At 36.2% G+C, this 13,673-nt stretch overlaps 1 protein-coding gene across 5 annotated transcripts in view; it reads left to right on the top strand.

Annotated features, from left to right (window-relative positions):
• The window catches only part of LOC132285327 (serine/threonine-protein kinase BLUS1), a 35,901-nt gene extending 24,374 nt beyond the window's left edge, over positions 1-11,527 (top strand). For 3 of the 5 annotated variants that reach the window (XM_059787498.1, XM_059787497.1, XM_059787495.1), the window contains 6 exons: positions 8,845-8,964; positions 9,047-9,095; positions 9,175-9,236; positions 10,842-10,903; positions 10,990-11,041; positions 11,144-11,527. In XM_059787498.1, coding sequence (XP_059643481.1) covers positions 8,845-8,964; positions 9,047-9,095; positions 9,175-9,236; positions 10,842-10,903; positions 10,990-11,041; positions 11,144-11,149 — 351 coding nt within the window. In that variant the 3' untranslated portion in view covers positions 11,150-11,527. The remainder of the gene's footprint in view (positions 1-8,844; positions 8,965-9,046; positions 9,096-9,174; positions 9,237-10,841; positions 10,904-10,989; positions 11,042-11,143) is intronic. The other 2 variants (XM_059787496.1, XM_059787499.1) reach the window with 2 other exon arrangements.
• The last annotated feature ends 2,146 nt before the right edge of the window (positions 11,528-13,673 follow it).

Below are 13,673 nucleotides of genomic sequence, written 5' to 3'. Positions count from 1 at the left end.
TTTTAAGGATCTACAAGTTCAATATAACAATGTGCCAATATATTGTTCCTCAATCAATTTCAACAGCTTCAATTCACCAAAATATACTTGCTAGCAGGAAGATAATTCATGAAACAGCTAGACTTAACCATTTTGTACTTAAACCACAGATTAAACTATAAAATGAGCCTGAATGTTGAACAAGAGATTCAATTTTGGTTCCAGCAAGTTTTTGTTGAAAACAAACTACTGAGCAAGTGTAAATAGCATAGTTATACCTGTGACAGCCCTCAGAAATGACCACAACAGCTTAGAACCCAAACTCACTACTCAATCCAGCCCTTGCACCAGCAATTCTGACAGCAGCAACATCTCAGCACATTGATCACACACAAGGCTTGAGTCAGTGGGTTTTTCTTGCATAAATCATCATAAATCACAGAAAAACTTGTTCAATAAGAAGAGCTCGAGAGTTCTTAGCTGCAGCTCAATCTTTAGTTTATTTTTAAGGCCATAAACCTTAAAAGGCTCCTATAGCAGCATATATATAGACCTGTGCAAATACTTGACTGCTTCTCACTAAATTCATTGCTGTCACCTTTCAGCCAATGATTGTATAAGAACAATTCTGACATTCTCTTAGTGAAAGGACAGTATTGCCCTTGATATCTCACCATATAATGACACCTTGTGCATCAATAAAATCAGTTCATACAGGTGAGGCTTTAATGACTTTTATCTTTGCTGAGCCTCTAAAGTTCTGCAACATCATTGGAGGACAATATTTTCATGGACCACAGCCACGTATCACACTCCTGAGCATACTTGGAAAGCTTAAAAACCAACCTTATACTTGCTGTATATTACATTCAGCAAAATACTGTTGCTGAGGCTGTATTAATCACAATGTAGGCTTAACCACAGCTATTCAGTGCAATGCAGCTAGTCAGACATACGAGTATTCATAGAATACAGCTGAGAAAGTACTAAAATACCCCTGTGAGCACCTGTAGCAAGTTTCTTATACACTGAACCTCACTGAAACCAGCCAATTTAGCTAAATCAAGTGTATAAGTTGTTGTGATGAATTAATACATGCCAATGTGAAAATTCTGTCACTGCAATGTAAATGACAATGTTGCCCAGTATCATATTTTAAGCGACAATGCAGATAGGATATACACTTAAAACCACTGAACCAAAGCTTTTTGACATCAAACAGGCAAATAAGTCTTTAGGGAACCATAGGACCAACAATCTCCCCCTTTTGCCTTTAATGACAAAAACTTTGATTTGAAATAAGGCCATACTCACAGTGATGCAGATAACAAAAAGAGAACATCCAAACACTCATCAAATAAGAAGAATAACCTGACGCTACCGTTATTTCAGTCCTTTTCTCCCCCTTTTTGACATTGAAGGTCAAAAGGTGAGCAGGGCCAACAATATACTAAGCTCAGAGAGGTGGGGGAACAACCCTGAGGAGATCTCTAAGGGTTGAAAATCTGTGAGGAAGAAGAGGTTTGGTCATGATGTCTGCAATTTGATTCACAGTTGGTAAATAAGTAATATCAAGAAGCCCTGTTTGAACTTTATCTCTGAGAAAATGATACCTTATATCTATATGCTTGCTCTATACCAATGCAATGTGGGATTTTTGCTGATGGCAATAGCACTTTGATTGTCACAAAAGAGCTTGGGAGGCATAGAGAAGTGGATTCCAAGATCTGTCAGGGTAGACTGCATCTAAAGTAATTGGGAACCAGCTTGAGAGGTAGCTATGTACCCAGCTTCTGAAGTAGATAGAGAGATTGTTTCTTGTTTTTTACTTAGCCAGGAGACCACATTAGAACCAAGAATATAACAGCAACCAAAAGTATTTTTTCTATCAGGTAGGGATCCACGTCAATCAGCATCTGAAAAGGCAGCTATATACATTGTTGGTGAAAAGATGTAATGTAGACCATAAGAGATTGTGCCCTTAACATATCTGAGGATTCTTTTGGCAGCTTGAAGATGAGACATCTTTGGATTGCTTTGAAATCTGGCTACCAATCCCACTGAGTACATTATATCAGGTCTTGAGGCTGTGAGATACAGTAAACTTCCAATGATAGACCTGTATAGTGTTGAAGGAACTCTTTCTGAAGTACAATTAAGTGACAGCTTGGTATTGGGACACAATGGTGTTGAAACAGACTTGCTATCACTTATGTTGAACTTCTTAAGTAGCTCAGAGGCATACTTTTGTTGTGAAATAAAGATCCCTTTGGTTGTTTGAGCAATTTGAAGCCCTAAGAAATACCTGAGAGTACCCAAGAGTGACATTTCAAACCTTGTTCTCATAAGATTGGCAAACTCTAATGCTAAAGAAGTGTCTGAGCCACAAAACATGATGTCATCTATATAGATTTGAAGAATTAGAAATTGCTCTTGATGAATTTTGACATACAAGGTGTTGTCAACCTTTCCTCTATGAAATCCTTGTTCAATTAAGAACTGATGTAGCTTTTCATACCAAGCTCTGGGAGCTTGTTTGAGACCATACAAGGCCTTGCTCAGTTTGAATACATGAGAGGGATATTCAGAATCTTCAAAACATTCAGGCTGTTCTAGATAAACATCCTCACTTAGATCTCCATTTATAAAGGCAGATTTGACATCCATTTGATACACTTTGACTTGTTTGTGACATACAAAGGAGAGAAGCATTCTTATAGACTCCATTCTAGCTACAGGAGCAAAAGTTTCATCATAGTCAATACCAGCTTGCTGTGAATAGCCTTTACACACTAATTTTGCTTTATTCTTGATAACATGTCCTTTTTCATTCATCTTATTTGTGTAAATCCATTTGGAGCCAATTACATTCTTGTCTGCAGGTCTTAGTACAAGTGTCCAAGTATCATTTTTGTTAATCTGATCAAGTTCTTCTTGCATGGCTACAACCCAATCCTTAATCTTCTGAGCTTCAAAGTAAGATTTAGGTTCAATAGATGACAGCATTGCAAAGTGACTGTATTCTTTGCTATCTTCAGCTTCTAACTCAATTAATTTCTTCCTGTTCCTTGTTTGAACTCCAGCTTGAGATGAACCAATGATGTTTTCAGCTTGAACTTGCTTTTGCAGCACTGGATATGTAGTTTCTTTTGGATTTTCAGGTTCAGTCACTGAGGAGCTGGTTTCATTTGAACCAATTATATTAGTACAATCTTCAGTTAGAGTCACTTGAGGATTCTCATCAAACTTTACATGGACTGACTCAACCACCTTTGAAGACCTAAGGTTGTACACCTATAAGCCTTACTTTTTGTAGAATACCCCAGAAATATACCTTCATCAGATTTCGAGTCAAACTTCCCCAAACTATCAATGTGATTAAGTATATAACACTTGCTGCCAAATATTCTGAAATAGTGAACTGTTGCAGGTCTTCCATACCCCAATTCAAAAGGTGTCTTGGTTGAATTAGGTCTAAGGAGAACCCTGCTGATGATATACACAGCAGTACTTACAGCTTCAACCCAAAAACCCTTTGCCAAACCTTTTTCAAGCAACATTGTTCTCCCCATTTCTTGAACTGTCCTGTTCTTTCTCTCCACAACTCCATTTTGTTAAGGTGTAGCTATAGCTGAGAATTCCTTTTTAATTCCTTTTTCATCACAGTAATGTTCAAATTCTTTCATGGTGAACTTTGAACCAAAACCAGACTTGAGTTTCTTCACTGTACAACTTCTTTCATTTTCAACAAGATTGACAAACTTAATGAAGTGTGTAATAGCTTCGGACTTTTCTGTTAAGAAGTAAACCCACACCATTCTACTGAAATCATCAATGAGCAGCATGAAATACTTATTACCACCAACACTTGTGGTTCTGGTAGTGCCACAAAGATCCATATGTATCAGGTCAAGTGCCTAAGAGGTGTTGATTTCCTTAGAAGGAAATGACACTTTGGTTTGCTTTCCTTGTTGACATGCTTTACAAAGGTGATCATCTTTAGAACTAATGTCAGGCAGTCCTTTAACAGCTTTCAGCTTTAGAATCTTGGACATATTTCTTGAATGAAGATGACCTAATCTCTTGTGCCACAACTTTGCTTCATCACAGGTTGTTAAATTACATTGAGTGACCTGACTTTCTTCAGTGACTGTGTACACATTTCCTGAAGATCTATTAGTTGAGAACAAAACTCGTTTTGATTCAAGATCAATCACATTGCATCTTTCTTTATTGAAACAGACTTCCTTCCCACTGTCGCACAATTGAGTAACACTGAGGAGATTATGTTTGAGTCCTTCAACCAATAAAACTTCTTGAATTTCTGGCAATTCTTCAGACTTACTCACAGTACCAATTCCAACAATCTTAGCTCTTTGATTATCTCTAAAGACAACATTCTCACCATCAAACTGCTTTAAAGAATTAAATTTTGAACCATCACCTGTTATGTGTCTTGAGCAGCCACTATCAACATACCCTTTGTCCTCAGTATTACAAGCTTTAAAGGCTGTTTACATAAGAAGACTCACAGAGTTCATCTTCTTAGGGATCCACATCAACTTAGACTTCACCACTGACCCCTTGTCTTTGACTTTTAGAGCTTGAGTTAAGTCTGACTTCTTCACACACATCTTAGTAACCTTGTAGTTCCTTACATCTGATGTAACAAAATCTCTTTGATTGAAACTTAATGGATTTTGGGTATTATCAAGAAGATCAAACTTGGACCTCAGAGGTTTTACAATGGGATATCTTGCATACACTTCACCGGTGGTTGCCTTCACAAATACTGAATGCTTTTGATTAACCTTTGCAACTGAATCACATACATAGCCAATCCCAGTCTTTCCAATTTGCTTAGTGGATTGTTTTCAAATTTCAGCCATCTTCAGGGACCTTTCCTCAAGTATAATAGACAGTTCTTCCTTGCACCTTTTAGTAGACCACTGAGTGTTAACCTGAGCCTTAAGTAAGCTTAGGAAAATAAGGGAAATTGAACACATGGTTGACAGTTTGAGTTTTAACTGTTTGGTGAGGATTTATCTAGACTTTAACAGTTTTGAATTCAGCTTTCTGATTTGAGACTTCTGTTGATTACACTTCACAGCAAGTCTTTCACATTCTTCCAGAATTTTCTCAATCTCTGTGTCAGTGTCTTCTTCAACTTCAACTGAATCTTTTGGTGGTTCAAGGATGGCCATGAATAAACATTCATCTGCTTGAGCTTCTTCAGGTTTCTCTTCTTCAATAGCTGTTTCCCAATCTGAAAGTAAGGCTTTTATTCCAAACCTTCCTTTGTTGTTTGGTCCTTCAAACTTTCTCTGAGTTTGCCCCTTAGAGCTAGGACAATTAGACACAACATGACCAAGCTTACCACACCCATAGCATGTTAGGTTTTGCAGCTGAGATTTCTTTTTAAACCTGAATTTTCTGAATTTCTTAGCTAGGTAAGGCACTTCATCCTCTTCAAGATCATCTTCAGACTTAGACTCAACTTCCTCAACATTTTCCTTGGCTTTGAGTGCAATTTCTCTTCGATGTAGAGTAGGAGGACCAACTCTCATCTCATAAGCTGTGAGAGAGGCTTGAAGTTCATCAATCTTCATGTTGGATAAATCTTTGTCTTCTAGAATAGTAACCTTAGCATTGAATCTGGAAGTGAGAGATCTAAGAATTTTCTTGCACACATCAGAGTCTTTAATGTCTTCACCAAGAGCTCTTATATTGTTTACAAGATCATTGATTTTGAACATGTATTTTGCAATAGTCTCTCTTTCTTCCATTTTACAAACTTCATAATGAACCTTGAAAAGCTGAATTTTGTTTTCCTTTATAACATTGTTTCCCTCATGAGCTGCCTGAAGTGAATCCCACATTTCTTTGGCTGTCTTACAATTTTTCACTCTGGTAAATTCTTGCTGCTTCAAAGCACAGAAAAGAACATGTTTAGCCTTCCCATCATTAGCTACAGCTACTTTGTCTTCTACAGATGGATTTTCAGGATTGAGAATCACAACACCATGCATGGTAGCATGCCAAACATCATAGGACTGAGACATCAAAAAGGCTTCCATTCTAGTTTTCCAAGAATCATAGTTTGAGCCTTCAAACCCAGGAGCTTTGTTAATAACTTAACCTTCATCCTTAGCTAGGATCAACTGCAGGCCTGTTAGAACTTTTCAAGGCTCTAATACCAATTGATGAACCAAGAGGGGGGGTGAATTGGTTAATCTCTTTCCAACTGAATCAACAAAGTATAGAAGCAAGCATTCAAATAGTACTAAAACTGGGTTTACAAGGAAACCCTTTCAACTAGGGAAAACCTTAGTTCTTGGCCTCAGCCAATAAAGTCCACTACTATCTGTATGTACCTTGTTACACACTCAGTTGTTTCACCCTCTGCACACACCCAAGCACAAGAATGGACACTAGTTTTCACAACCAATACACACATTAGTTGATTACAGTGCACACGCACACTCCCCCTATCCTAAGCACCCTTGCTTGGACCAACAAAGCTCATATAGCTCACCACATACATCATTACAAATGATAAACAATATAATCAAGGTCTTTCAATAAGTGAAATAGCTTAAACAGCACAAAACTCCATGTTATTACCTCAAAAACACCAATCTGCTGCAGCTAGGGTTTGAGGGGTAAAATTGGAATTTCCCTTCGAGATCAGTTCACCAGTAGCTTCCACAGTCTTATTTCACTGTAGTACTCATGTTCATATCTTTAAACAATTCAGCATAGCATGAGTATATCACAAGATTAGGTCTCAGTACTTCAACAAGCACGAAACAACACTGTTTTAAGGATCTACAAGTTCAATATAACAATGTGCCAATATATTGTTCCTCAGTCAATTTCAACAGCTTCAATTCACCAAAATATACTTGCTAGCAGGAAGATAATTCATGAAATAGCTAGACTTAACCATTTTGTACTTAAACCACAGATTAAACTATAAACTGAGCCTAAATGTTGAACAAGAGATTCAATTTTGGTTCCAGCAAGTTTTTGTTGAAAACAAACTACTGAGCAAGTGTAAATAGCATAGTTATACCTGTGACAGCCCTCAGAAATGACCACAGCAACTTAGAACTCAAACTCACTACTCAATCCAGCCCTTGCACCAGTAATTCTGACAGCAGCAACATCTCAACACATTGCTCACACACAAGGCTTGAGTCAGTGGGTTTTTCTTGCATAAATCATCATCATAAATTACAGAAAAACTTGTTCAATAAGAAGAGCTCGAGAGTTCTTAGCTGCAGCTCAATCTTTAGTCTATTTTTAATGCTATAAACCCTAAAAGGCTCCTATAACAGCATATATATAGACCTGTGCAAATACTTGACTGCTTCTCACTAAATTCATTGCTGTCACCCTTCAGCCAATGATTATATAAGAATAATTCTGACATTCTCTCAGTGAAAGGACAATATTGCCCTTGATATCTCACCATATAATGACACCTTGTGCATCAATAAAATCAGTACATACAGGTGAGGCTTCAATGACTTTTATCTTTGCTTAGGCTCTAAGTTCTGCAACATCATTGGAGGACAATATTTTCATGGACCACAGCCACGTGTCACAATCCTGAGCATACTTGGAAAGCGTAAAAACCAACCTTATACCAGCTGTATATTACATTTAGCAAAATACTGTTGCTGAGGCTGTATTAATCACAAGGTAGGCTTAACCATAGCTATTCAGTGCAATGCAGCTAGTCAGACATACGAGTATTCATAGAATACAGCTGAGACAGTACTAAAATACCCCTATGAGCACCTGTAGCAAGTTTCTTATACACTGAACCTCACTGAAACCAGCTAATTTAGCTAAATCAAGTGTACAAGCTGTGATGAATTAATACATGCCAATGTGAAAAGTCTGTCACTGCAATGTAAATGACAATGCTGCCCCAGTATCATATTTTAAGCCACAATGCAGATAGGATATACACTTAAAAGTTAAGACCACTGAACCAAAGCTTTTTGACATTAAACAGGCAAATAAGTCTTTAGGCAAATAAGCTTGAGATTCAAGTGGAAATGGAGATGCAACTGAAGTGCCTAAGTTACATATTGATTTATTTTTGTTTCCATGGATGCATATCAGGATAGGGTATGCTGTGGTGCAATTGTAAGGTTGCTCCATTGTGACCTGGAGGTCATAAGTTCAAAACCTGAATAGCCTCTCCATGCGGAGTTAAGGCTGCATACATCTAACCCTCCCCAGACCCCGCAATGGCGGGATCCTCGTGCCACTGGGATTTAGCCCATGGATGCACATGAGGCATTGTTCGTAAATTGAATTTTATCACAAGGAAAACATCTCTTTTTTTTTCCTCGTCTTTACTTTTATGTATTTGTGTTATTTTGTTTGGCTGTACTAAAATTTCCAAATCCCTTGTTACATGTTTTTATTTATTTTTATCATTATTCTTTTTAAAAGCTTACATTTGTAATTTTCAATGCATTGCATCTCCCAATTATTTTGTTTTTTCAATGGGTTTATACATGTGTGATTATCAAAACCGAGCCTTTTGGCAGCATTCCTGCTTTGTTTTCACAAATAATGAAAGACATTGTTTTGCGGCATTGCTGTTTATGGTGGGCCCAATTGCTTAAAAATGGTGCTATAATTTGGGATTCCTTTCATTTAGTGATTTAAGTGGTAATGTGGTGGTTATTGACTTATGCTGCTATGCATCATGCCGTGTCGGACATTGAACTTCAGAGCCCAACTTAATCTGATGACTTGTTGCATCACTAGGCCCGGAACCAAAAATCTCTCTGTTATCTTATTTAATTAGAATATCTTATGGGAATGTTATGGGTTATGTAGGTGATTTCCCAACATCCCGCTCTTTCTCTACCACCACCATCTGATGCTACACCACATCCTCTTGGCCATTCCCTTTTTCCATTGTTGCAGTCTGTTTTGCAGACAAATATTCTTCAAAGGGTATGGCTTAACCATATATTTTTTACTTCCTTGAACTCTAATTTTGTTTAGAATTTTTTATTTGTCATGCTGTTCTCAACAGGAAAATATTCTAAACGTAATGAAGCAACTCTCTACTGGTGATCATACAGGTGCTAGCAACCATCGATTCCTCTAGAATCTAGTTTTTTTTTTTTACTCAAATATATAACTCTTACTTCATGCATTCAGCCTGCCGTGTAGCTGATGGAGGATGCACGCCAGTGAGCACGGCTGTCATGGAGAAATCTTTGGTATGTTATATATAATAAAGGGTTTCATTGGCCATTCTGTATTACATTTACATAAATTATTTTGCTCCTCAAAAAGTCATGCACTCTCAATCTTAATTATTCTGGTATGATACATTCTATAATATATAACAGTAGATTTTATATTATATTTAGGAAATACATTCAATATGGACAATATGGAAACATATTTAACATTTATTTATTTATTTTTTTGATAAGTATATTTAAATTTTATTTATTTATATATATAACAGTAGATTTTATAATATATTTAGGAAATACATTCACTATGGCCAATATGGTAGCATATTTAACTTTTATTATTATTATTATTTTTTGTCTTGAGTTCTGAATGCCTCTTTTCTTTCGTGTTGTCTAATTTAATTTTTGCTTCTTTTCTCGTTTGCTCAATTTTCAGTTTTTAAGTGTCACAGGAACAAAACTGTTTTTCAGCATCTCAGATTTTGATGTTAAATCAGATCACATCGTTATATTTTTCATGCTAACGGGTAGGTGGCACTTGGCACTAAAATGTAAATATATTGCGATCCAGAATAACAAAGTGTTGTTAGACTGGTTCAAGAGCTCAAATAAAATAGTAAATACAAAAGAACTATCTGCTCTTAAAATGCAATTAAAACAGAAAAGGTTAAAAAATTGCAATTTAATAAATCAACAGATATTCTAATGGGTCATTGCTCTTTGCAATGGTCAAATTTTGGATTGACGGTGAGGACGTGTGTTCGTGTTTTAGAGTAGCTACTTTGTTTAAGGTTTTGTACCTAGTCTACTTGAACCTGGGTTTGGAGAAGTGCTTAAAGGAGAAACATTAGCAAAGTCTTTAATCCAAGACTCCAATTATTCATCAAACTGGCCAATTTTATGAATTTTTTAGCAATGAGGAATTAATCTTAGTCTTTTCCTTAATTCATATTTCCTAATTTATTTCTTTTAGTAAAGGAAAAGAGGAGGTATGTTCTTCTTCTTTCGCAATTTAATTGTTTCTCTCTATTATATTCACTCACCCCATCATTTTAATTATATTTTTAATTAAAAATGATATGCTAACAAAATAGCATAAACACAGTGCTTTTCATTTTAATTACTGTAATATGATGGCTGGGCTTGGGGGAAAGATTGGTATAAAGAATTGAGTGAATATTTACTTTCGTTTTAAGAAATTGAGTGAATATGGATGGCCCATTTTTTTTTTTTTTTTTTTTTTTTTTTTTTTTTGTCATAAGTAACAGGATTCTTTTATTTTTCATTTTTCCTAGTCTTTCAAACCAAAACAAATGGCATCTGTCAGTGAATTGTTTGGAAGAATACCATAAAAGAGAAAATCCGTACCATTATTAAACTTGACTCGTTATGACACAATGCATGAAATTCACTGATATCCATGCCACCCTGCCCAATGATAATGCAATGAACTTTCTTGTACTATTTGTATAGTGAGGTTTTAGCTTTCATTTCCAGTTGTTTCATTTCTGTTTATATAGTAAGATCTTGTGACAGCTTACATGAACCACCCATTAAGGTTGTGTATCTTTGTTTATTTATTGAAGGGCTTCATCTTTTATATATTTGTTTTTTGGGTTGCAGCTAGAGGCAGCTCATGATAGGGAAAAGGAATTACTTCAGGAAATAACCGATTTGCAGTGGAGGTACTCACAGTTATATAGACACAAATTTATGTTTCACCATTATCAAAATGTCAATTGTTCTCGATCCATTAATTTCATCTGTGTAGGCTAATATGTACCCAAGAAGAGCTTCAGAAATATAAAACAGAACATGCTCAGGTTAATTAGTTATCTATCCCGACCCCATGTTTTTGCATTTAGATTCTAATTATTTTATTTTTTCGGTAGACATTTTTCTGGTCTCTAACGTATCAATTTCAGTTGTGATTTTGTATTCTCCAACTGGCAGTAGGAAAGATGCGGAACGAAGTTGTCAACCCTCTCCAACGACGAAAAAGAGAGTGAAAATGTATTGACCAAGAGACATGATTTTAAGCATTTAGGGGTTTGATTTTATTTGGTTAGTCTGTTTTAACTTTTGGTAGTTGATGAAGAACTCTAGTGCATAGCTCCAATTTGTGCAGAATTTCTTGTACATGTTCCTAATAGTATCTATCTTTTAACTCGTCGTGTAACATATTCCTATACTTTTAAACACAGCTACATATCTAGCATAATGCTTACATGTATAGTGGAGTGCTGTTTTTTGGAATTGTACCAATGTTCTTCCATCCTAATAATTTTTCGATTTTTGTTGTTTATAAATCTCCTATTCCCATGTTAGTGTTTAAGCCGGTGAAAATGATAGGATTAGAATTACTTTTGAAAAGTTCATGTAACACGAGAATGATAGTGTTTGAATTTTCAATGTGCACCATGTGATAAATCTTATCTCTTTCGCAAACCTTTTTTTAGCAAAGAAAAAAAGTTGAGGACCTCGTTATCCCAGTTGTGCCCACACCAAAAGTAGCTGAATAATTCAAGTGATATCTAGAAATTTAGAGACATGCATGACATCTTGATTCAATCTCAATAGTCACTTTGCTGTACAGGGTAGGTAATTCCAGGAAAATGTCTGTACGGGGTGTGGAACTCTCAAATCTCTTAGTCGTTGGATGTGGTGATGGGGTTCACTTCAGCCATTGGATGTCGTGATAGGATCCACAGAACGAATAATCTGACGACTAAAAAACTCCCCAGAGAATGTATGCCGAGTATTGTATAACTTCTCCTAATTTCCAGAATGCTGGTATGGTCTTTGACATCCGATGGTGGTGGTGGTTATACCGAAATTGGATGTGGACAAGTCATGGTTATGCACCCACATGTGTATGTGTATTAGTGTATATATGTATAGGGATATACGTTAGTCATTAGGCAACCAAAATAGCTTCTTCATTCCCGGAAAAAAATGTCTACTACTGAAAGTGATTCCACTGGGTCTGACTTTGCTTCTGGTTATGGTTCGGGAAGCGGCTCGGGTGCTGGTTCAGTCATCACGTCAACTAATGATAAAATTATATAGTTAACAAAAATGATAAAATTATGTTTTTATCTTCTTCTTGTATTTTCATCTACTAATGAACGAAAAATGACTAAAATGGCTATGAGATTCTGGCTCTACCATCTTCTCTCTTTCTTTCCAAATTATCTTATTATCCCCAGCATCTACATGCAAACACAGCGAACCACAGCGAACATATATACATACATATACACCAAGCCCTAAACTTATCCACCATCTTCCACCGCTGCCGCCACGCCAGACGCTACCTAATTAAAGACCCTATTAAAAACCATAGAAAGAAACTTCCCCCATTGAAGCACACTAAACTTGTACATACATATACATATACATATGGATAGACACACTACAAAGAAGGGCTCTCGATGCTAAGTAGTGCTCTCCAAGAGCTGCCTTATGAGATTCTGGCTCTACCATCTTCTCTCTTTCTTTCCAAATTATCTTATTATCCCCAGCATTTACATGCAAACACAGTGAACCACGGCCATTAAAATTAGGGCTTGGTCTGCACGTTGCACAATATCAGTAGTGGCAGGTGGTGTGCGTTGTGGGGTACAACCAAATTTGTGCAAAATAGTGTGGCCAAGTTTTAATATTTATAAATGTCACTACTACCTCTAACTAAAAATATAGTTAGGGTGAGTAGGGATTATCCCAAGGGATTGTGGGTGTACTAGCAATGGAAACAATATATAGGTTAGTAGGTCGAGTGATCAAAAGTGGATTGTTTGGTTGATTGGACTACAAACTAAACTAAACAAGTTCAATGTAAAATAAGCAATTTATATGAAATTTAGAGAAAACAAGAGAGTGAGGTCTTGGAGTCTAGAGGTCACCACTAAATATCACTATTCTAGACATTCAATGTAAAATTAATGAGGGGAAACATGTGTTGCAATTTGAGAGTGTGTGATTGATTAATTCAACAAGCATGGATGACCAATTAAGCTTATATTGTCTAAGCAACTTAGTAAATAGCATAATACATCAAATTAAGCCATTAATCCTTCCTTTAAGCTTACAATCCAAACACATCACATGGTTAGAGAATAATACTACTTGCATTTATAAGCATGGAACATCAAACAACAAGTATGGATTATCCTCCCATCTAACAACTAAGGCAACTACACTACAACTAAGCTAAGGGTATGAAAATTAAACTAAAGAAACTAAGGGAGAGGCACAATCCATCAAGATATGAGTATGAACCATCAAATAAACCACAATAGTATTCTATTAAGTACTATGCCTTGACAATCTCTAGATCCATAGCATCAACACACATAAACATGCATCAATAACACAAAAACTAGAGATAAACAAATAAACATTTATTCTAGCATACATAGACATATGGATAGAATGAAATGATTAATTGGAAGT

Source organism: Cornus florida, unplaced genomic scaffold (assembly GCF_030987335.1).
Source record: "Cornus florida cultivar Cherokee Brave unplaced genomic scaffold, ASM3098733v1 CherokeeBrave_3.0.0_Hap2_Chr11, whole genome shotgun sequence".
NCBI lineage: Eukaryota > Viridiplantae > Streptophyta > Magnoliopsida > Cornales > Cornaceae > Cornus > Cornus florida.
This window is presented reverse-complemented; position numbering and strand designations above follow the sequence as displayed.